This window comes from Ixodes scapularis, unplaced genomic scaffold (assembly GCF_016920785.2).
Source record: "Ixodes scapularis isolate PalLabHiFi unplaced genomic scaffold, ASM1692078v2 PGA_scaffold3__209_contigs__length_174095766, whole genome shotgun sequence".
NCBI classification, from domain to species: domain Eukaryota; kingdom Metazoa; phylum Arthropoda; class Arachnida; order Ixodida; family Ixodidae; genus Ixodes; species Ixodes scapularis.
Window position 1 is genome coordinate 94469217 of NW_024609868.1, and position 25501 is coordinate 94494717.

Here is a 25501-nt window from a genome sequence, read left to right on the forward strand (position 1 = left end):
TTGCAGCCAGTATTGCAAACGGATGTTAACAATTGCCATCAGCCTTGATCACAACCACCGCAAGGGTGATGTCAGCATCAGTTAGTGATTTGATTACAGATTTTTTCAGGCTAAGTCCCCAAGGCGGAAAATATTTACGTAGCAAGCGTTCTCTCCTGAGCATTTCACCTTACAATCATTATATCAAAGTTTAATAGTGCCAGTGAAAGTAGAACGTAATAGACCGATCTCACTAAGCATTCCACGCACATGTGACGCCGCCATACCTTTAGTCCACACAAGGCAGGCGGCAGTGCACAAAACAGCTTGTGCCGTCTCGTGCTGCTCACATAGACCCGAAGCGAGGTTGCCATGTGTGCACAAAGTGTAAAGTTCTCTCGGTGCGTTGCGCCAACGGTGGCATAACAGAACTGGCTGGCAAGTTCGGTCTATTAGCAAATGGGCACCTTGGCATTATGAGGCAATGGTTAAAGGTGTAAATAATTCAAGCACAGTTCTTGGGCGACTTCAGATGTGATCATCCAGACTGAAGAAAGTGGGTCTTCTCGACGTAACCGGCTTTTATTTAATAAATAAAATGCATCAGAATGTGCTATGAAACATATGGCACACAGTTCAAGTGAATGAGACTTTGTTTCATCGTAACAAGTGCACAAATGAACAACAGGCAACTTCAATGTAAAAAGAAAAAAAAAACCACTGCGGAGCCACTTTTTAGGCAAATTATTAATGTTTTACTTTCTGTGTGTAAGACTGAGTTTGCGACACAAGCACATCGAAGCATCACAAACTGCGCTCGCATCAAACATGTCATGCGATCTTGTACATCGTGGATTAGATCACTACATGAGAGGTTGGAACCAATAGAAAAATGTTGTAGCACCAGCGATGCAGTCTAAACTTAAGACTGCACTGTGCCATATTTTAGTGATCTTGTGGCATTCTAAACATTTTGGCATGCCTCTCACCTAGAATAGGCAGTGTGTGGTTCGCATCTGCTCCCTGAGTGCACAAGTACAGCCTTAAATGTCGCCGCTGCCCACCAGAAAAATTTTTTTTTTTTAATTTGTCGCGCACTAAACATGCAACTTTAGTTCAAATAGAAAAACGGATATACTGTCACACTCGCTTGGCGATCTTCAGTGCATCGTTTATAAATCGTGGCAAGACGTGGGATATTTGGGGTGAGGATACCCATTCTCACGTATCAAAGCCACCCTGGCAGAATTGCAACATACTTTAGATTGTCGTTAAAACCTTACAAAAGTGTGTAGATCAAAGCACAAAACCTGTTTCTGAAGGCAGTGAAATGCTTAGCTGGCAAGTTGACAATTGCTCAGATTTGTGCCCAGCATGTGTTAACTATACTGTAGTAATTTAAAGGCCTGTTGTTAACAGTACTCAAGCTTTGTAAATGTTTGTCCACAATGGTTGTGTGGGCTGCCCTAACAGGTATAGTACAATTAAAAAAGCAAGTTCTAGGGTTTAAAAGAAAAAAATGGCATGCAGCACAGATTGATGTGTGCAACCGGCTGCCTGGCACCTTGTCATGCTTTGCAGCCCTCCTGAAAATACTCCTGGTAGCTATCTTTGTCCCTGACAGTGCACACGTTTCTCAGTCACCTTTTTCACTTCTAGCGCGACAACAACACAAATCTGATGGGAAAAAGAAATATATATATACACAGAAACAAATTGTTGTCAACCTATATATACATCCTCTTGAAATTCGCACTGGCAGCGGCCTGTTGTTAATTACAAGAAAAATGTGCTTTCTGAATTTTGTTTTCACCCTTCATTACAGATCCACACAGATGCAATGAATCACACAAAAATTGAAAGGGAAAAAAACATTGAAGGCAGTAGAAGAACCTAGTATATTAAACACGACTCTCATGAAAACTCCCATGTTAAGTGTGGCTTTTTCCACGCACATTATTAGTGCGAGACATGGAAAGAAATACTGCCTGCCTGAACGCACGTCTTGAGAAGGTGAAGCGGCTGCGATGCAGTTACGAAGACTCGCAAGGCAGGACTGTGAAGCGTGACTTTAACACAAACACCGCAAGCTCTGCACATGAAAGGCTGGCCAGCTGTGGAGCTTTTTGCAGAAGTATGCGGACATAGACATCGAGAGGAACGTGAGATCAAGGTCGAGTTGCGATTATGCTATGAATTGCGACTACCTGTTGTGTTACTTGGGCACTTATTTCCTTGGCCCATTTCCAGTTATATCTGTTGTTTTTCAGCATTAACTGCACATAGCTTTTTCCTCTCGATGATTTTAGGCTTTTCTGAAAGAAACGAAGCCTGTTATGGGCCTTAGTACATCCACGCTAACGTATCAGAAGGTGAACATGCTGTCTATCTGATTTGGTTGGAGGAATAGCTTACTGCTTGATATATGTCCAATGATCTTCATATAGTGCCTTTTATAAAACTTGTCCAAATAGCTGTGATTTAGCCCAGTTCTCAAAATGTTTGCCAGGATTTATACTTTCCATTGAACATTTTATAGGCAAAAACTATGTAAGATTCCAAGAAATTGTTTTGGGGTAATCCTCTGCCAATAACCAACTTGAGATGATATTACACGTCACTACCAGAAGACCGCAAACATCTTGTAGCCAGTTTGGCAGAAGCTCTCGGCACACACCCTTTCGAGTACCAGCTATGAATGTGCCATTTTCCAATAATTGTGATTTTTCCTCATGCCTTGAGTACAATCATGGTTGCTAAGACATCACTGCAAAGCTGCTCCATGCAACTATTGGTACTCTTAAACGTTCAGATGAAATTGGGAGTTTTAATATTTTGTTACAATTACTACGCGAAGATGCCGATGTGCTGGCCGATTGCCAGAGTGTGAAACTGCCAAGAGCTTGTCACAGTACTTGGTTGAATATCAGCTAACCTCTAAGACAAAACAGAAGGTTGATGCATGGTGGTCGTCAGTGGGTGCTACAAGGCCACCTAGTAATAAATAAGACTCGTAACAGCGTTCACATGGCAGGCGGGTAGTACTTGCAGCACTGTTGTGCATGCCGCACTCATAAATTAACGAGAAAAATCACAACACAGCTGGAGCAGACAACATGTGGTATGGCACAGGTCTGCGCCCACCATAGCAGAAGCTAAAATATGTGACTCGTTGTTCCACTTTTCCAGACGTCGCACCTGATCGTATGGTCGCTGAGGTAAAGACTATGCAGAATAGAATGTGGCATGGTTCCAAATCGTTTGACATTCTACGTCGTCTACGTCGTCTCCTTCGTTTTCCCGGACACGTTTTATCTAAAATAAATTACCCTCGCCGTCATCCACATCACCTAACAGTTTGTGGGGCGACGCAGTGTCGGCACCGTCCCAGAATAAACTACAACTCCTGCACGATGTGCAGAAAAGCACCACCAGGGCCAATCTCGTTCGCAGCTTCCAAACCTTCGAGTTGCCCATCGTCACATGCATGCACGCACAAAAACACATACAAACACGCACGATCAACAATAATAAATGCAGGAATGGCATGAATCGACAAAAAAATCCACTGAAGCACTTTTTGTTTTTGTCTAGAGTTGTTATTGTGGTGTGGCCATCTCTGGGGTCTCCCTGGAAACTATGCACATTTCGAAGAGCAGGACTCGGGGTTTCGTCAACGATGTCTGGTCGGGAAACAACACGACGACGAGACGTAGTGACGTGCGAGACGCACTGCACAGTTATTTCTTTGGTACCGGGCGACGAAAGGCGTCCCAAACGTCGGCGACGACGTCACGCACGCGCCGTTCTAGCTCCCTGTCGAAAGTGCCATCTGCGTCGCTGTCACCGAAGAGGTTGGGGTCCCGTTTTCTGGATTGCCGCAACGTTGCTGCACTGGAATGCTCTGCTGATGGCCGTGTTGATTTTAGCAGCGACTGCGTGAGTGCCTCTTGGCCCTTGCAGGCTTCCTCTGCACTTCCTCTGCTCAATCTCACATCACGTTTGTTGCTCGAGCGAGGACACACTTTGTCGAGCTGCACGAGAGCGCTCAGATTTTCTCCCTGATGGGCTCCGTTACTCCCTGCAGCTGATGCAGGTCCAGTCTGTAATGGGGAAGATGTGAATGTCACTGTCATTATTAAAATAGTAAAATATTTTTTCCAGTGAGTTGCGAATGGTAATGGTGCAACAAAGAGGTTTTGGACTTCCTTTTATTAGGGCTCTAGAGGCTGGTTCACACATTTGCGAGCGAGCATGCCTGAGTGCATTGCATTACCCGGTAGCCGCTTACGATGAGGGAAGACACTTGCAAGCTGGCTTTACCTACCAGGCAGCTCTGGAATTATTCTCATCCTCCAGGGTGGCCAGGTGCGGCCGAGCGAATAAGCAAATAGTCGTCCCCAACCAAGCCCAAAAAAAAAAAGCAACGTGACCTTCGTGAAGAAGCCCAAAACAAGCGGAAGTTCAATAAATGTACACACTCTTGAAAAAAGTTTATTAATAATAAAATGATAACGAGAACTGGCTCAAATAGGAAGGCGAACTCATTTAAACACGAAGTCGCACGAAGTCAGCGTGCCATGTTCGTTTCCGCCGTATAGTGCCATGGCACGCTGAGTAACATGCTTTTGAGCCTCCATATAACATGCCAGCTGGAGCTCCAGTTCTGGTATCGTTCTTGGAGGCAACGACTTGGTGAAGCCCATGGTACTCAAACGTGCACTGTAAAGTAGCCAAGAGTTCCTCGTGTTTTTTTGTTTTTTTTTTTGCCAAGTGCTGAACGAAATTGGCATGATGAGCGCTGATCTCGCACGTTCACGCTGCTTCTTTATCGTCTCCGGTGACTGGTCGCAGCCAGTCCTCAAGCAGTGTTTTCTTTTACCACTCTTTAAAATATCTTTTGCCATACTTCGACAACTTCGAAGCCATTTTGCGCAAAATACAATGGCAAATAGGCACGACGACCGCGACTGCCGACTGGCAAGATGGGCAAGGCGCCAAAACATTTGTGAATAGATAGTAAATGTTTTGTCCTTTGTGACGGACAGTAGTTTGCGCCACCTAACCGCGGCACCAAACGGTCATGCGGTTTATCGCGTTTTTACGACAAACGCGCTGTCAATGAGCGTGAAGAGCAATAAAATACCAAAATTTTCGGGAAAAACGCGAATAAGCCCAAAAAACGCGACAAGCGACTGGAAAACTCTACCAGCGACTTGGTGAAAAAAGAAGCCCAAATCCTCTTATAATGAGCAGAACTGGCCACCCTGTCATCCTCATATATATTTTTATAGTTTTCTATGTATCATTTTTTTTACCCTGGGCTTGAATCAATTCTGACAATGTTATAAGTGATTTTTTCCTCATTGACAAGGCATATATTTGATTTCGCAAATACTACAACTCCTTCAGTGAAGCAATACACAAAACAGAAGTGTGCCAGCTTGCAAGATGGCGTCAGTGTCCCAGTGTGTTCTCTCGTAAGTTGTTACAAGGAAACCCAACACTCCTGGGCAAACTCGAATGCAAATGTTTGAATCAGCCAGCCTTAACTAATATGTATTCTTCACAGATTCTGGTAGTACTCCACAAATTATTTGCTTGAGTACTCCACTTCTACATAAGAAGGGCAGTGACCCTTACTCCCTCCCACTTGAAGTAAAGGTGTGTTTCCTCCACAAAAGAGGCTGAGAAGGACAGAAAAACAAGGGCACTGGTCCATGCTAAGCAGCCATAAACCAATCGTGAAGGCGCTTGACGTGCTGGAGCGAATGCTCGGCATGGCCTTCACTGATTTTGCCTTTCCTTTGGAGCCAAATGATTCACCGGTGGCTGGACGAATGTTGTGTCAAGCAAAGGGTTTGCATTGAGTCAGACACTAATCCCTTTCTTTCCAGCCTCTTCCACTCCTCTTTTGCAGGGAAATGGTTCTTTTATAGGAATTGTTGAATCCCAGCTCCATCATTCACTTTTCTTTTAACCGTGACCATTCACATTCTGAATCCTGGATAACATGTCCTTGTTTGTCAATAGACTACTTTCATAAATCCCTGCATGCAACACGGCGCGCGTTGCACTCTGGGAACTAGTTGGCCAGGGAGGAGAGTGGCATGGTTTCGGTTTTGATCGACACGTCGACAAGAGATTATACACAGAGCGTGGACTATAAACGGCCGTTATCTCATGTTTTCTGTCCCCAAAGGCGTCATTTGTGGTCTCTAAACTAACCTAAATGGCCAGACCTCGAAGCTTTAGCACAAGCCCGAGACGTATAGCTTGTCTTAACGCATGCTTGTTGTCATTTTGTACTTGAGCATTTCTGTTGGCGTTTCGAGGTATGCGGATGAGCCAGTGCTGGGAATCTCGACGCTGCGAAGCTCGGGGATCTTGCTTGTGTACGAATCAACAAGCTGTAGCAAGCAATAAGTATGCATACATCGAGCTCCCGTCTTTACATTAGTGTTGTTGATCAGGAAGTTTGTTTGATTTGTGCGTCCATAGACAAAATATAACTTTTTGCAATTACTTTTTTTTTAATACGCCTGAGTACGCGAGGTAAAACTCGGAGTACACTTCTCATCTCTTATCCGTACTGCCCTGCAGCACTGCACGAACTGAAGTCCCCACCCGCTTGCATTCCACTACTATTCAACACCGCGTATGCGCATAAAGTTATCCTGCAGTCACATAGGCACATTTGCACATACAAACCGTTTAAAGAGAGCAAAAGTCGAGCACTTGTGTGAAGAATGCCGCACCGTTTGGCGGAAGTGCGCCGGACGGGTGCGCCAAACGAACAAATTCAAAGCGCGTTTGACGGTTGCTAATGGCCATCATATGTATTATGTGTTTGTTTTCTTCCTGACTGAGTATGCCGAGATAATTTCAGACACACCGTTCAGGCACAGATCTTGGGCGTCAGTAAAAGCTCGTCCAAAAAGGCGAGGAGTAGGGGTCGCTTGTTAGGGCCTCCGTCGTAGCTAGCTGATCTCAGCGTTTGCGAAAACTTAATCTTCTATCAGCATAAAATTTGAGTGGGAGATATATGATGACATGAGGAAGACATCACAGTAACTTTTGTGCAGTAGTGAAGTCGAATTTATTGCGTTCCTGTAAAAGTTCATGCGCCAACGCTGGGCTCAGCTTTGAGACCCCTGTGAGAATGTGGCTTGCTTTTCTCCCAATGAAGTAACAAGTAGCGGACGTTTGGCAAACAAAATACGTGTAGGCCTCAAGGTGACTAAATTTCAGTTGTAGTTGACTGGTACTAGATGGGATTACTGACATTCAGCTCAAAGATGCACTCGTGGGGTGAGGTGACTAAGCCACGTCTTACTACATTTGCATACGCATGCAGAATAGCCGGAGTTTCGGGAACCAAGGAAAGTGACCCGGTCTTCGTTTTGTATTGCTCGAGAATGAGTGTAGTGTACATTCACCAAAAGTCAGATAATTGAAAACGCAAGCAGCGCGTTCGGTCGCGGCGTGATAGCATGATATGAAGCTGCTCAGTCGAAACCGAAACTGAGTGGCCAACTAGTTCCCAGAGTGCACTGCGTGGTATTTCGCCGCGATGGGGCGCGTCGGTTTTGGAACAGGTCTATTGTTCTATCCACCTTACCAATGCTAAATCCACACCAGTCTTGTGTGCGCGGCCAGAATTCTGCGCAGACGTTGCCCGCTGTCTGGCATTTTTCGGTTCCCTATTGATGCGCCTGCAAAAAACAAACATAAATGGGAAAATAAGCTTTTAGCCATTTTTAACAGCTCATGTAACAGAAGTGGGAATGTGAATCGAATTGTCAATTGCAGCATTCTGCAAGTTATCAAGATTCCATGAAGTGTTACTAACTAAAGGCCTCTATCAGAGGTCTGCAGGCAGCAGATGAATAGAAACAAGATTCAGGTATACTGAAGCTCTGCTGTCTTGTACCGCAACACAACGGAAGTATTGAATTTAAAGTGACAAGCTAGGCAGGCTATATAGGTTCACTGTACAAAACCAAAGACTGAGGAAAAGATAGGAAACAGACAATATAAATGCCTCACGAGATTTTCATTTTGTACATCTATTTCATTTTTCTCAATCAAAGGACGCTGTCAAGAACAACCAAGCTTGAATAATTATTTAAAAGCTACAGTGATGGAAGTGCTGCACCACTTGTGCCACGAACACAAGTTTGCTACATCTTTTACCGAAGTGCCATTTTTTCTAAGAATTGCGCCAAACTTGCGTTAAAATGTGCTTGAACAAAGCAAAAAAATAAAAATATTTTATTATTGATAGATTCTAATATTCAGAGAATTGGGAGGAAAGGAAAATGGTTCAAATATCTATTTCGCAGCATCTACTCCTCGTATAGTTTGTTTCATTTTAGGTCACAGTCGAAAGCTTGAACACATCTACCACAAACATACTAAAAGCACAAGTCACAAGATATCATATTCGCCGCCCTTGACTGGTTCTGCCGATGAAAGAACATGTACAGGCAAGTGGCGAACGCCATGGTGTCGGGATTTGATGCTGTTCATTGGTCCCATTAAGGTGAAACGAAGTACAGAGATTGCTCATTAACTGTGCTGACCGATTAATTCCCAACACCATCTAAATTTCTGGACGATGTTGGCAATGTCAGGAGCTTAAAGTTGCATGCAAACTTTGCAAAATAGTAGGATGACGGCTAGGCCTTTGCAATATGACAGAACCTGCAGGGTCTTGCAGTTCTGGCGAGATCCCTTGATTACCATGTCTGCCTCATGCCTCTGTGCTGCGGTTGCAGTGTATTGGCATAACATTTACGCCGCTCACGTCAACCTTTTCCGCCTCTCACCAGCGCATGCGCGTTGAGCGTCACCGCTTTGCACCGGAGTGCTAAGAGCAGCAGCTGACATTGGGGAACTTTTTGGTTAGCATGATAAGCAAGGAAATGATGCCTAGTATTATTACAGGTCGACCTTCTTTGATCTTGATTGTAACTTAATCTCCCATTTGAAAAAAAAAAAAAAAAGCTGCACCGAAAAATACATGGGTCTATATTCTAATAAATACGGTAGTCAATGCAGTTTGCATGCAGCTGTCGATTGTGAGAGCAGCAAACTTTGACTAAACTCTAGCATTGCTAAGGAGCCTTTAAACCTTTAAACTTGTGATTTAAACACCTTTAAAGCAAAAGTGTCGGCTTTTATAATATTTGTAGGTGGTTGTTTATATGGTTTATGATCTAAGGGTTGAGTTTGGTAGGTTCATAAAACTTAGGAGCTTTGTTGAAAAGATGCATGCTAGCAGACATGCTGTTTTTGCTGGCATTTAACAGAAATTATATTCACAAGCTAAATGAACTACCGAGTGTAAAGTAGAGGGGAGAGGCTTCCTTCCAACTGAAGTGTTGTGCTATGATTCATTTTCAATCGTATTTTTTCATTCCCATTGTAAATAGAACCTACTCTGACCAGAGCCTTACTTCAAGAAAGAAGGCTCTCTGTTTCTTTTGTGCCTTATATATTCTTATTACAAAAGATTATGAGTAATATGCTCTAGTACCAAAGAGAAAACCTCAATCACTATCATAGATGAACTGATTTAGCAATGCAATTGCTTCTTTATATTAAAGTGATATTCGATCAGATGTCAGCATCTTCTCCAAAAGCGACAGTGGCTGCTCCAAATCAATATTTTGTCTGCTACAGAACCTGCTGCAAAATGTCAAATGCCGCTTCCATCACTGAAGCTATTTAATTACAATGCAAACCAATTGAAAAACCAGACATGTCCTGGAAACTATCTGATTAGGGCACCAGAAAGGATGTCTACTTGCCTTTTGGCAATCCAGGAAACTAGGAGGCAGTTTTCCAGGAGGAACAGCATCCCCAGGATGGCCACAAATACTATGTAAGCATGACTCTCCATCCTCGAAGCTGCAAAGAGAGTGCCAAATGGAAGGTCCAAAGACAGTCCCTTGGGAAACACTTTAAACCGATGCAGTGTTCAACTTCACAACCTTTGTGAGAAGGATGATTTCTTGGATTGCTTTTTACAACAAGGCTGTTAGCAGGGCAAGTTGTCAGGGTCTCCAAGAGAAACCATTGTCAAGATTGGCAGTGTTGACTCGTGTGCTGCTTGTTTCCAAAACTACACTGGCACGCATGGAACATTATTCCTTCAAATTCCAGCATTCATATCTTCCATCTTTTTATGCTGGGACATGGGAAGAGGTGGGTAGTGGGTGTCATATTGCCTCTTCAAATTTGTTAATACATTGTTTGCATTCTACTGCTAGCTGCTGCAGGGAGTTTCTTGAAATGTGAGCCAAATCTTTCCATCATAAAATATGCACTGTACAAAATAAAAGGTTGATGCCTTTAGTGGTTTCTGCCGAAGGGCCTATCAACAAATATTATTAGCGTTCAGTATAGGTTCCTTGCACTGACGTCGCATCGCATACTTTTGACCACCATGTAAAAGGAGGAGAGGGAAGCTGCTTTTGTAAGAATTTTGAGTGACGAGTTAATCTTCTATAATCTTCTGGGAGGAGAACAGTGACGTCTGTGCGAATCCGGGAGGCACAAAGAAGGATCCTGATAAGAGTGGAGCTCCTTCTTCCCCTTTTCTTTGGAGGTCATGTGCAAGCCACGTATAACTAAGGTAATTAATTACTTTGCAGTAATTAAAATTTTAATTATTGATCTTAAAGGTGTGGTTTCAATTAGAAATTTGATGTGAATCATAGAAAACTACTAAATCCACCCACATTACAATCTAGTCACGTAGAAGAGGCTACTTAAGAAGGCCTTTGGATTGCCACATGAGGTTTGACTTTTTGTCGTCGGTGCCAGTGTGAAGACCCATCTCCACATGCGATGCGTGGCGTTGCATGCATGTTGTGCATTTTGGTCACAGGGAGCGTGATTGCTGCCAGGAGATGTGCTCCAATAAGAAATCAAAATCTAGAAACGCATTGAAATTGACCATTTCTTCAGAATGGCGTAAAATGCTGCGCATGCTTTACATCTTTCTAATGCAAGGGAATTTAGTATTTTTTGAATATTCGTGTCAATTTTTAGCTGAAACCATACCCTTAAAATTAATAATTAAAACTTGAATTACTGAAAAGTAATTAATGACCTGATAATACCAAACACTAATTTTTTTTAATGTGTCCTTTGGCAGAAACTGTAATCGCATCAACCCATTTTCGTTCCGATTCTTATTTTTCGCACGACAATTAGATTCAAGTTTAGAGAAACACCGTGCACAAGGCAACCAGGCAACGCCCAGACTAAATTCTGGAACATGTACTGAGGCATTGTAACTCATGCAGCTGTGAATCCAATTTGAGACTTACACGGCATTCACAGTTCAATCAGCGCTTCCGTGTCTGTTCCTTTGCAGAGCGACAGAGTGGGGGACAGAACAAGAAAGCACAATTAGCGTTGTACGCTCACAAACAAAGCCACAATCACATGTTTACTCAAGCTCACTTCTAGACATACGACACATCAACACGACATTGCATAAGGGGCAGTGCTCTGCTGGTTGAAGTGACAATTCTTGTAGGCTCAAGAGGTATGTTTGAAACTGCTGGACAGGATTTATTTTCGGCACAAACAATTACTAATTCCCTGGAAGCTGTAGACTCAAGCCTGCTAAGCCATTAATAGAATAAGTACAAAATTCAGAGAAACGTGGCCATCTTTAGTTTAATGGTCATTTTTTCTAGACTCAAGTCAACTATTATAACATCAACAGTAGCGGTTCCATAAAGTGCTGCTAAGGCATTGACCAGTTCTTTTGGGTATGTCTGGATCTCTAATCTTGTTTATGCCCTGCTTAATGTACCTTGAAATTCTAGATAATTCAAGGTATGGGCGCAAGGTGGGTATATCCCCAAAGTCCTAAAATTTAGGTTTATATATATCAATTTGAAATTATCATTAACAATGTGCACCCCTGCCTATGATATCAAACACACCCGGAAATGAATATAAACTCAGTTTTTAACTGGTGCATATACTAGTTTATCTTGCCAACTAATGCAAAGTGGTCTCTGCTCGAAATTGTTTTTTTCTTTTAAGGGAGATGCCCACCTTGTATTTAGTCCTTCAGATATGCAGCTTTATTAAACCCTGAATTTCATCATCAGTGCTGCAGTTGCATTTGGTCAGAAGGAGCGTAGCGCAAGTGGAAAAATTTTAAACAAAATAGTAAAGTAAGAGATCTAAGCAAAGAAAAAGGAACATAGCAAAAGAAGAAAAGCAAGGCAAAGGCAATGCAACAAAACAAAAAGCAACATACGTTTCGAAGCGTTTTGATTTTTCGTTGGCTGTCGTTCTCCAGTGTCTTTTAAATAGGCTATGTACACATATCGTCTCCTATAAATAGTCTCTAGAGCTGTTGACGCCTATCGGATCCAGTAGGACTGCATCATTTGGATCGTCGTATCGAATTCAGGGGGCGCTGCTGGGGAAAAGGTGACCACAGTCAGGCACACAGGGAACTCTGACACACTACAACGGCAAAGTCTATCCTTAACAGAGTACCCAAATAACAGAAGCAAGGCACCAGCTACTGCAGTGGTCCTGACTTGCAGGGCATCTTTAATGCCAATCTGGTCTTGAAGCAATTTGCATAAATCAGCTGCATAAATCAGAGGAAAGGACAGTCTTGCCTGAAGGCATCTTCCAGATTTGCTAGTTCTTCTAAAATCTTGTGAGTTTTTGTGGCCCAAATATAAGTTTTACCAGAAGGTAGTTTTATCCCTTGTGGTGTATGCCCTTCATAAATTGCACTGTTGACAACAGAACTCATAAAGGGTATTGCAAGTTTTCCTTAATTGTTGTTTTGACAGTTTTTTCTTAATATTTTTTATTTTGACTACAACTGGTGAAATTCTACGAGTCGCTTAAAGGGACCTTTGCGTTTTTTAATCCTCCTTTGATGGGTTTGCTGATTTAAGCACTTTATTTTATTTTTATATAATCTATAGATGCCCTACAGAAATTTAGATGTTCAAGAAAACATCTCTGCATTATTTGTTTTGATTGCAACCTTGATCAAGAGATTTTGTTCTCATGAATATTAAAGGTTCTGATAAGCTAAAGGGTTTAGTAATGTTAAACTCAGTGTGTTTCAAGTTGCCCACAAATGAGACAACACAATCCCCGCTATTTCATCATCTAAAAACTAACAAGGTTCTTAAAATTTTCTTTATTAATATATGTTACATTTTATAGTCACTGGTAGCCTTGCTTCTGCCCATCGTCTTTAAGATGGAGCGTCTATGCTAGATCCAAATGAAGAATGCAAATGAAGTAATAAGCAACACAAAATGACTACAGCATTTAAAGCCTAGATGTGTTTCTGGGTCATTCTACATCAGCCATCACCAAAACAATTGCTCACCTTCAGAGCCTGCTTTTTTGTTTTTGTTTTCGTGAAGCGATGGAAAAGACAACAACAAGAAAAAGGCGGCAGTTACTCAACGCTGTTCGGATTTCATAACCTTACATCCTCAGCTGCACTCGCTTAATGTATTGTTAGCAAATTTTTATCACTGCTATCATAAAACTCTGCCAGGTAACTCGGACAGTGTAATGTTTTCTCATCTTTTCAAACTTTGTGAATGTGAAAACCTCAAGGGGCAGCAGAAATAATAGCTACGGTCAATGATGCTTCAAAGAGTGTTATAGGGTAAGACAAAGCTTGGGGGCTGCCTTGACCTGTCTGCTTACACTTTTGCAGTGTCTTGCTTTTTATTGTTTACATACTGATCAAGTAACAACATGAACTGTCATCAACAATTATAAATGTGAGCATTTGTGCACTACTGCAAGTCGTAGAAGCCAAGAGGAATATGAACTCACTTTTCAATGACGCCGTATCCTTGTTTTCACAACGCTGCCCAATAAACCCTTCTGCACATCTGGAAAGGAAAGGCATGGCAGGACAATAATCAGTCTTTTTTTCATGAATATCAACAAAATAATGCTTGCAAAGGGCAGCATTGTACAAAGTTCTGCTTTTTACCAGAACTATTAAGTGTCAGATAACAATATAATAATACTTTGATATGACAGTACCAGAACAGAACAGTGCAAATTTTTTTTTTGTTACAACGGTTAAGTATTTGTGTGCGTTATATCAATGTTTAGTGCTGCAAATGCAGAAAAGGTTTTGTTCATTACTGTTTTCCCCCTGCAATCATGCCATAGAGGTACACCAAATTGCCAGATACTGGCAATGGTCATGACAATGTTATACAATATGTTTAGAATATGTGCTTTGTCTTTTATGCTTTCATATAATGTATGAACTGAAACAGCCTGAAGTTGACTCAGACAGAAATAATCGAGAATATATTTTTTTCCTTGGGGTCGTTTCTCTGATTCACGGGAAGCTTTAAACCCGTAAGTTGCATGAGACGCGTGTGCTCCACAGCTTAAAGTAATTTTCTAATGTTATGTAGGGAATGTGAGGACTGCAATATTTAATTTGTAATTGTATAAGGGCAGGTTAGTTCCTACAAAAATTGTTTTGATTGTGGTTTTGACATCTACTACATTGCAGCCAAAGCATTACTTTAATATCAATATTCTTTAGACACCCGAGACTGGTTGAAGAACGCGAAGAATCCAAAGTGGAAGGAAGAGGAAAAGGGCATTAGAAGGCATCCTTCTGTCATCCTTATCCTGTTTCTTCCACTTTGGTTTCTTCATGTTCGTAACCCAGGCTGAGGAGTTTAAAGCAACTTGTGAAGTTACGCCAGCTCACCTCCACCTGCTCTAACTTTAATATTGTGGGAGACCGTGTAGGCATATAAGTTCGCCAAATGGCTAGCAAAATGCCGTTAGAAGGACAGTTAGCCCGAATGATCAATTGCCTGCAGAGGAGTGAAAACGAGCAACATTATTTAGGCTGCCAACGTTTGGGGTTTAGTGGTAGCTTGATCAAACAAAAAACAAGCAAACCATGCATTTGAGCCAAATGTGCCATACACAACCCTTCAAGATACTATGAAAAAGTAAGGGTGCATATATTTTTTTTAACTTGAAACACAGCTAAACATAAAACTTCTGCTTTGGTTGAGATAAAACATGTCCTTTAGTCGATAAAAACACCAGTGTAGAAGGAATTTCTTTGTACAAGCAGCAGATACCAACCTTGAATGAAAACTATCTGAAGGTTCCTCTTTACAAAATCATTCACAATTTAATCTGTCCACATACCTGAATTAGGGCTTTTTGGGATAAAATATTATATACATTGAATAGCCATTAGAGCTGGAGAAACTTTTAACGCAATTAATTTTTCTTCCAAGGTTTAGTGGTCTCAAGCTCATTTGAGCGTGGGGGCCAGATAGCCCTCTCTGAAAAGGACGAGGGCCAACGTAAGATGTGTTTGGGGGGGACGGAGGGAGGGAGGGAGGGAGTGAGGATAAGGAGGGCTTTTCGAAAGGTTTTAAAGAGAGGAGATCTCGTTTTCTATGCTTTTTGTAAGCTCACAGTTTTTCTAGCGACGTCTTTAGATTTAAATGGTTTATATGACTACTTTATGCCCTGCCCTGATGTGATGACAAGAAATAAAATGACACCGCCCCGCCAAGGTGCTGGCATTTTTAATGGAATAAGGGAGCAAGTACGCTGTCGTTCCCGTTGCTCAATTCGCTCAGGAGTTACCCAAACTCAACATGTCCCATAAAACAATAAGTTAATTTGACAGTTCTTGCTTTCCTGACTATTTTTATTACGACACACCGAATCAATATTTATTTTTAATGGTGATACATTTTTTAAAAGCGAGAATCTTGAGCTACTAGCTTTATCTTTGGCAGCTGTTCTTGCTGATCGAGATTTCGCGCTGCCGAGATGCATCCTTCAAGAAAGAGCTCGCGCTTGCAGCCTATAGTTGGTGACAGGTCTCGAACGAAGTGGAAGCTCCTCCCACCTCTTTCCACTTTAGCAGAGCGAACGTGGAGAAGAGGCGACCTCTCCAGCGTTCGCTCTGCTGAAATGGAGAGAGGTGGGAGGAGCTCCCACTTCGTCCTTGACCTGTCACCAATTATAGTAGCGGAATCGTTGTACATGACAAAAACTGGGAAGCAGAAAAAAGAAAAATAATAATGCGAAACAAAGGGCAAATTAACACAGATAAATAAAAACTACGTGAATACGTTAAATTGAGCAGAGCTTTTCCAGCAAAATGCATTGGCGAGATTAGATCACTAGCGCTCGTGACATGGGAACCGGGACTCGTAGCCGGTAGCCTGCGGGCCGCGTCCCAGTGAGTGGCGGGCCGCACGTTTGAGACCCTTGGTTTAAGTCGTCACTCCTAATTAAATTCAAAAACGTTTTCCTCGCTTAAAGGTAAGTGTCAAATGTATTATGCACGTAGGCAATCTTGTAAGTTGCTACATGAAGCAGCTAGTATAAGGGGCAACATGGGAAACAAAAACAGGACTAAAGGACTATTTAGTTTACTTTTCCAAGTAATGAATGCAGTGATATCATTAATGAAGAAAATCATCCTTTAATAAACGGCAAATTCTAGATGTTAATACCTAAAGCTAGTCAATTAGTTCTAAGCCTCTATAATTTATTACAGCTATTTAAGAGTTAGTCACCAAATGAGAAGCCATTGCACAGTTATTAAGAAAGCCTTCATGAATCAAACTTCGACATAACCAAATTTGGTTTGAATAACTGCTGTGAAAAAAAAAAGTTGTCGAGCAAGGTAATTTGCACCCGTTACATTTTTAGAATAGCTGCTGTGTCAGGTTTTATTAATTTCCATGCATGCAAATGAGTCCAGAAGAAATTTTTGTTTCATTTTTCTTGTTACAGATGAGGCTGCGCTAGGGTTCCGTCATATGCGCTTTGCTTGGGGTGATGGCATCAAGCCACTTTGTTCCTTTTTTTTTTTTTGTGAAGAACGTTTAAGAGCGTTTTCCTGCACACGCTCTAAGCGTTGACTGTTCTATGGCGGCATTTTGTTTTTGGCGATTTCTTTGTATTTCCTCTGTGATTGCGTGCTGTCGGCATCGGGTAGTATATTCCGTTCATCACTAAGCTCAGACTAGAAGCTCCTCCGCCTTCAGCGCGAGTTTTCTGTCCTTCCTAACACGTGTGAACCCGCAGGCACGTACAACCAAAGCACTGCGGAAGACAGCGAGCTTGCGCTGAAAGCGAAGCTTCTAGTCTCAGTTTAAGGGTGAACGGAGTATACAAACGATGTAATCACCGTAAACAGAAATGTATTGAGGCACCTTAGGCTGTACCACAGGCACCACAAACCCGGGAAACCGATGCCACAGCTAGGTCTGGCTTTGCCACGGTACTTTCAAGCAGCGTGGGAAGTGCACTTGACTGGCAAACATTGCATATGGTTGAGCAAATACCCTCAATCAGTTCTTCCCAAACTTTAAGGTTTCGCGCTCCACCAGAAACCATTTAAGAAAGTTCTGGGCAAAACCTATCTTGCTAGCTCCCTCCATCGGAGTGTAGATATCACTTGATAATTTGTGTTAGTTATGATGCCCAATGCCGTGCGAGTGTCACATGATCTTCGGAGGCAATCCAATGACGTGTGAGTGTCACGTAAGTCACAACGTTGGATATGGCCGAGATGGCTCGTAGTGCCCGTTACGCTTCATCGTAAGGTGAAACTTACAGTTAAATTCTTCCAGGGCTAGTACGGTGCCTGAAAGCGACTGGTGTGTCTACCGCATCTAAAAAAGTGGTCCCTCGATTTCCGCCTGATGATGTCATAAGAAGTGCCATGTTCTCGCCGGTTGCGATCCTGACGGTGTAACAACAGCGCTGGTAGATATACTGTGGGATGTGGCAGGCACCTAATTTGCTGCAGGTCGCTCTCCGGTTTTACAGTCCACGCAACCTTAGGCAGCCAGGAGTTGAGATGCCGGGACGGCAGCTACACTCGCGTTCTCTGGTAATATTTTTTCTTATTTTTTTCCAGAACTTTTACGATTTAGCTCAAGGATTGCCACATCCGACAGTTTGACACTCCAAAATTTGTGACGTCGTTTGTTGCAACTTCGGGACCACTTTCGATGCAGGGGTAGAAAAGGACGCTAAACACACCAGTCGGAAACGTGTTCCAGGGACCATGCATGGTAGAAGGTACTGTCATAATTCTCCACACGCGAACCACTCCGGGAATTCCAAATAAGGCGTGCATCAACTCACTGGCAGACGGGTTCCTTGACGGCCTCGTAAAAGATGCAGGTCCCTCCGTTGAGGCAGTAGGAGACCAGCGGACAGGGCCGTCCTTTCAAGGGCCATAGTGTAGAGTCTATTACGTCACGAACAACAGCAAAAGGGGGCGCACTTTTGAATCAACGTCAGTGGTCACACGCGCTGCGTCGCCACAGACAAAGGACGCCCTTGCTCTCTCGATGCAGTGTTTCCTCGTCGCAAGCAAGACCGTACGTGCACGCAGGCAAGGGCTGCAACGCAGCCTCTCCATGCTTTGGTGGATTGCGATCGTGCGTGGCTTCACAGAAAACCTTCGTGTACCACTTCCCTCGTTAAGACTAATGTCCTACCATCGCCTGGCCAATTTACTCATTCCTACGCGTCTGACCCTTACATTGCAAGTTGTGACTCTTTTTTAAGTAAGCGCAACATTGCTTCATATCCTCACTTTTATTTTTGGTCACGCAAACTTTCATAATTGCCGATTTATGAAAGTTTAGTTGGCTAACGTGGTAGAGTTGTTTATATAAGCTCCACTCCTTTTGTAAGGCAGATGAGTGTACAAGTTGTTGAGGTAGTCAAATTCTAGTGCACTTTGGAGAATCTGCATGGCATAATGGCAATTGAGCATTTGTTTACAAGTTGCACAATCCAATACTTCTTAGGAAACTGCCTGTTAATAGTTTCCCGTGGCATATGACTTTGTGGAGGACATTTAACTAGATACTGCCTAGAATTCAGTCCAGAGCAGCCTTATTGACTATGATATTCTACAACATCTGCATATGTGTGACAATATTTCTTAATGCTTCAATTATGTGAATATTTTGATTCAACACAAAAATTACGGCTTTAGGTGACTCTAGCGATGTTTTGGCAATATGTTCGAGCTACTTAGAGATCTTCACACAAATTTTTATTTAGGCGTAACAATTTCAATGTCATGTTTCATGATGGGAAAGCTGAAAGAAGAAGCTCGACCTCTTGCAACTCTTTTATTAAACTACCCATCGTGCTAGGGCGGGACGTGGTAATGATAAAACCCTTGTGTACACTTATGATACACAGTAAGTGCTTAGGTATTGTAGCCATTTCTGTGTGTATTACTAACTTTGCAAGGGTGCACTGTTTATTTATAAGCTTGTTGGTGCAGATTGAATATTCAGGTTTACAATCTATGACAACATGACAAGGAAGGTTGTTTAGATGATATTCCTTTCCAATAAATACTCTGTCATTTCTTTCTCATTCTTGGTTTGTTTGTGTTCTAGATCATCAAATTTATTTTACACAATCCACCAGGCTCTAAATTCTTCCGCTTTTCTTGTTTTTTCAGGCAAGCTATTTCTACACTGTATTCTTGATGATTATAGAAACATGCTTCATAGTGTTCAATGTCTAATACATTCCACTCTTTCAGGCTACCATGCTATTTGGAAATATTCATGCAATATGCGCACATATCACAGGGTGTAGCAAAAGACTATGGCATGGTTTTTGGCTTTTTATAAAAACCACTGAATGTTGGTAATCAAGAATTTGAAAACTGAATATTCATTAAGTTTATACACCTCATTCTGCAAATTAGTTTAGAATAGTTTTCAACCCAACATAGAATTACTGTTGTGATACTTTTTATAAAGTGGATCTTGTGGCAATGTTCATAAAGGGTGCATTTTTTTTTTCATTTAAACAAAAATTGGGCCGTGAAATAAAGAACTGCTTTCTTTGGGATAGCATTATCGGCTTTGCGAGATCTCTGGGATGCTCTCTAGCAACAAAGGTCTTTCGCAACTACGTACGTCACACACTGTTGTCTTTTTGGTGATGGGGCTTTTGCCACACTTTACAAAGAGTTTTGTTATTGCGTGTCATGACAGCCTAAACTCCACACTACTAGCGCAAAACACTGGACCTTGTTTGTTAAAATCTAAGAACTTCGATGAGTTATTCTGAAAACAGGCTACACGTATCTAATTGGGATGTTCTGACTAAAATTAATATTTTAGAAAGTAATGGGTCAATTTTAGGTCATTAGTCGGTCAATTATCACATTACAAATGTTTCCTTATCTGTCCCCAGCTGTGGCCGACAACATTAATTCGAAAAGTAGTTCTTTATCTCAAGAGCCTTTTTTTATGATGCTTCCAGTCTAAAAATACAAACAATTTGTAACGAGGAAATAAAATATGCTCTTTTTGTAATTCACCTAAAGAAGAAACTTTTTATAATGCTTTCTTTTGCTCTACCCTGTAACATTTTTTAAATAAAAATAGTGTACGTAAAAATCAGATGCAACAATAGACATGCACAACTTATTTAGAGACTAGAATATGATCTTGATAGGATCAATTAATATCCTAAAAATAAATTGAAAGTATACATACAATGGCCTTTGTAAAATGAATTCATACAATGAATTCAGTGCATAATAGGTACATAAACTAAGATATATGACTATATCCTTCAAAATAAAACAAACTAAAGAGGTGCATCTTTATATTTTGAGTCCGAACGAGCAACAATCAAACAACTTTGCATTGGTCATTTAACTTAAATGATATTTATAAAAAGTGACAAAATTGAACGAAATACCAAGTCAATGTTCAGATTTACCACATTTAATCTATTATAGGACTTCTTTCAAACCTATTGCATTTTTTAAATCTTAAGTATTGTCTGGAATTTTCTAGCGTTCTAGGTACATTTGAATAAAGTTTAGGAAGTCTCTAAGCGAGTCTCGATACACTAAGAAACATACTGATCACAGAACGCCTTTGGACATTCACTACGACAAGCAGATAAGTATTCTTTGGGGGTATGTTGAAGTGACCACAGATAAACGACAAATGAAGATTTCTACAGATAGTCCTGTAGATGGACGAGTCTCAAGAAAAGAACTTTACAAGACAGGAGTCCTCATAGGTTTCAAAAAGGAGTTTGATGACAAATGGTATATAAAATCTTCAAAATCCGTGATGTGCCGTCACTGTCTATCTTTACGCTGCCCTACTGTTAGTACCGTTATCCTCAGTCGGTCACCCTTCACGTCACTCAGAGGGCATTCGAAGAGCATGCCTCGAAGCATGTGACACGTACCATTGGTGGTTGTGGAAGCCGTCGACCTCGTGGGCTCCGGCGGCGTCGGGGGCGGCGGGATTCGGTCCCGCACCGTGACGTTGACGGCGACTACGGAGGGCTCCTTGCGAAGCACATTCCAGGCCCGGCACTCGTACAGGCCGGAGTCCTGCCTTCGCGCGCTCTTGATCTCCAGCCGAGACCGCCGCCTGGGGACCCAGATTGGTCAAGGAGCGAGAAAGTCACTCACTGCGTGCCCTTGAAGCTGTTTGTTGAGTCCTCGTAAAGATCGAGGTATACTTTATTCCAGGCGTGTCACATATAAGGAATTTAAGTCTCCAGACCTTGCATTCAAACGGAACATTAGACGTTTTAGGTTTCCGGCAATAGAAAGCCGTTAGATGGGAGAAAATAAAACTTTACTAAAGTAGCTGCAGAGGTTTTCTAATAGAATGGATTCTGGTTCCAACAAAAAGAGAACGAATCCAAAATTTCAAAGTGTAGCAAATACGACGATATTGGTGTAGTATTCCTGCACAACTTTAGCAATTGAAAAATTATTTCTAATTGCTTTCTTCGCTACTTAGCTACTTAGTTCGCATTATTCGCAATCACACTCCTCCTGGGAGGAACCAGGCTAAAACTACCATTATTTGCAATCCAGATCAGGTTTTTTTTTTTTTTTTTTTTTTTGTGAAAGGTAAGAAAAAAGAACAAAGCACTGACCATTTGGTGATGATGTGCACCCTGGCATTAGATGCGATGGGCTTGCCCATGAAGTACCACTGGACCCAGGGAATCGGATTCCCGTTGAGCTTGCAGCGTAGCTGGAGTCGTCGGTACGCGTCCGCGCGGGACGTGGACCGCAACCACTTGGCCTGCGCAGGCTTCAACACTGCGGGCAAAGACAGAGGAAAATTCTCAACACACTGCTGTAAAAGCAGCATCTTCGCAGATGATTGGGATTCGGTATATCTTATATAACACGTAAAAGCAAACAAGACTTTTCATTTCAAAAATGCAAGTTGAGACAAAAAGGACTGCCATAACTCTGGCTTGTAGTCGAAACAAGCAGAAGCGGTGGAAGTCATAGAGTGAAAATGCGACCATACTGACAAAGTGAAAACGGAAAGGTAGGTCTTTTGGACTCTCGACCGCCAGCACGCGCTCCATGCCTTCTCTGGGGCCATAGCCATATATATATTAACAAAGCCTGGCAGATCGCCACGAGAAGCGGCCGCCGAAATGGAAAAGGTGAAGCGGCTGACAACTGATCAGAGGAGAGCCACGTGACTGGCGCCCCACTGCGTTGAGACGCCGAAACACACTTCTCCCGAGCGAACAATTGTGTTTTGGGTCCTCGCCGCTGCAAAAGTTGCGCGCTGATGTCCAGGTTCCCCGAGAAATGGCTCTTTGATGCTCTGTGCTACCAGATCCTCGCGCTCCAAATCTGCGACCGGGAACTCTATGGCTCCGTCGTCGAACTGCCAGGCTTTGTGATTATAAAGGAGGCTATGGTTGGGCTTTGGCTGCACGAGACGCCAAAGCTTTGCCGAAGGTCGAAAGCTCTCGCTAGGGGCGGGACAACTGAAGCGTCTTCCTGCCGTTCTCACCTTGCAGGGACTACGGAGATGATTTGTGTTAAGCTCGAGCCATTGCATACAGGTGTAATGATGGTCACTCCTTTGGGTAAAACACTACACACGAAAAAAGAAAAAAGTTAAGAATACGAAGGGTTTAGTTTAAAGGATTCCGTGTTTTCGGTTAAATTAGAAGAAAAATATGCGATAAACACTCGCCGGGAAATGTTTTGTCAATTTGGATTTATTCGAAAAAGTCAAAATTTCGAAATCACAACGAAAAAGAAAAAAAAGAAGAAAAAAAAGAAGGCCCTTTATAATCAAACTTTACAAGAGCACAGGCTCAGTGGTCCTGAAGAGATGCCACTTCAGTTTCTTTTGAAATCTAGAGCTACTGACAAAAGAGACATTCCGTTGTCCAGAAGGAACCTTGACGAGCTTTTTAGCTCGTCAAGGTTCCTTCAGGTCAACAGGCCATGGCATCCGGACTTTTTTTTTTTGTTATGTTTAAAAATAGGGAACACATTAAATTATGCTCGGAATTTCAGAAAATTTGGGATAACAAGAATAAACTCCAATAAACCCTTAATTTTTAGCGAAAAATAGAGTCCGATAAACGCTCTGCTGATTTCGAGAAAAACAAACTCTGAAAACAAAAAACCCTACTTATGTTGAATATGAGAGAGAACACTAGCAGTTCGCAAAGCTGGAATAATAATAAAAGAAGAAACAACGAAATATATAAAGAAAACGGTCTTTGTATGCAGGGTGTTCGGCGTAATTTTAGCCAAGCTTTAAAAATATTTTGTTGTAATTTGGGAAGACGAAACCAAAGGAGTAAGCTTGTTCATTGCTTGGATCAAGTCAGGCTATTTTTCCCGAATGAACTAATTGTTTAAGATGAATTAACTTTTGAAATATTCAATTTAGAGCAAACGTTCCAATGGCAAAGTTATAGAGCGTCTTCAGAAACATCCAATTCTCTGGTTTTTATCAACAAACTTAACAGTTCTTTTTTTTTTTTGAGTTAAAACAAGAAAAAGAAAACGCGCTACATATTAAAAAAAGCACCCAAAAACGAGAATCTGTCAGCAGCGCCCAGTCAACAGTGCTCTATTCAGCATGCGGGCCTAGTCTATTCAAGCCACGGCTAAAAGCACTGCAATACAAGGCGCGCGCGCGCAAAGTCGTTTTTTTTTGCCTTTTTTTTTAATTCGCGTTTTTTTTTTTAGGTCTAGAAAAAAGAACCGTGTTAAGGTATCTTGTTAAAAACCACTGAATTGGATAATTCTGAGGACGCTTTACAACTTTGTCGTTTAAACATTTGCTCTAGATTGAATATGTCAAAAGTTCATTAATTGATCCTAACTTGTTGATTGGACAAAATACAAGAAAAAACAGTCCGACTTGCCCCAAACAATGAATGCACTTATTCCTTTGGTTCCGTCTTCCTAAGATACATCAAAATAGTTTTAAATCTTGGCTGAAGTTACGTGGAACTTCAGCCAGGGTACATTCTTTGAAATTGATTTTGTCTATGAGTTAAACAATACCACGAGCAAAAAAATGCCGGAAGTTCGGGGTATGTAGCTACGCCGTAGAATACTCGACAGGCGGGGAAAAAAAGCATGGCGGAGCTTGGGGAAATTAAACAGCGGAGTTCTTTTCGTTGCTATCAAAAACCGCCCCCCTACCTCCCGGGAGCTTAACGCAAACAGATTTAGCAAGAAATTAGCTACGGTTTAAATTTAAGTGGGCCTCCTCGAAGGAAAGAACGGAGGACTTGAGTAGCGAATCGCCTTCCGGGACGGTGCTGCGGCTCGTTTTGGTCTAAGCGAGAATAACGAGAATAAAAAACAACAAAAACAGCGGGGGGTATATGTACACCAACACAAGCAAAAACAAAAAAAATCAGTCTGAGTGCTTCAAGTTCGACCGAGTCGCGGCGTTTCCCGAATTGGCGCATTTTTTTTTCCTCTGTGTTTTTCTTTTCCGCAAGCGCCGTCACTCTGACTCGCAGTGATCTGTCATGGTCGCGAGAGCCAGACGTAAAAATGACTACGAGCTACGCAGACGACAGGAAGGGCTGGAAAGGGAATGGGGGAGGTTCGTGCGTTTATGACATTAAGACACACCAGCGGACCGAATAGATGAAACTTTCTAGGTAAGAGATACAAGATTAGCTAAAAGTGCCTAGTTGATTTGTTCTGTAGTTTCTCTTTCCTATCTTTTTCTAAAGGACTAACTTCCTGAACTTAGCGGCGTCGGCTAATAGGCTAGAAAAATCAAGAGCTTCACAGGATTAGTTGTGCGTGAAGGAAACAAAAGACAAGATGATGAACAGAGAAGATAGAGGGAGAAAGCCAGGGGGAGGACGGGGGCGGGGGTACCTTTTTTGCGGCATCGAATATGGTATTTTCTTTTACATATTCCATATATCAACGATGAATGAATCACAAGCATCGGGTAGCATGCACACTTGCTTCTTTTTTGGCACTAAGTTTTACTGTTTAGTGTACTACATCTACAAAGTGGAATTGGCGAGTTTTTCTTTTCCTTCGAAAATTCAGGAAAGGCTCGTGTTAATTAGAAAAAAAAAATTGGGTTGTGTGTGTTTTTATACAGCCTAGAACTTGGTCTGCCTCACAGGGGCGACG

General features: G+C 42.0%; 1 protein-coding gene and 1 long non-coding RNA gene across 4 annotated transcripts in view; both read right to left on the minus strand.

Moving 5' to 3' along the window:
* Window positions 1–540: 540 nt before the first annotated feature.
* On the minus strand, window positions 541–7690 carry LOC120844834. The gene is made up of 2 exons (XR_005716491.3): window positions 7601–7690; window positions 541–4082 (listed from the first exon to the last, which is right to left on the minus strand). It is a non-coding gene; the product is annotated as an uncharacterized LOC120844834 (long non-coding RNA).
* A 2108-nt stretch (window positions 7691–9798) lies between these two features.
* LOC8053054 (protein vein) overlaps window positions 9799–25501 on the minus strand; it is a 155278-nt gene continuing 139575 nt past the window's right edge. Inside the window, exons 2-8 of one of the 3 annotated variants that reach the window (XM_029981785.4) lie at window positions 21991–22159; window positions 21286–21473; window positions 18178–18259; window positions 13840–13898; window positions 12272–12436; window positions 11322–11360; window positions 9799–9894 (exon numbers count right to left, since the gene is read on the minus strand). In XM_029981785.4, the coding sequence (XP_029837645.2) occupies window positions 12378–12436; window positions 13840–13898; window positions 18178–18259; window positions 21286–21473; window positions 21991–22159 (557 nt within the window). In that variant the 3' untranslated portion in view covers window positions 9799–9894; window positions 11322–11360; window positions 12272–12377. Of the gene's footprint in view, window positions 9895–11321; window positions 11361–12271; window positions 12437–13839; window positions 13899–18177; window positions 18284–21285; window positions 21474–21990; window positions 22160–25501 lie in introns of all 3 variants that reach the window. The other 2 variants (XM_029981782.4, XM_029981784.4) reach the window with 2 other exon arrangements.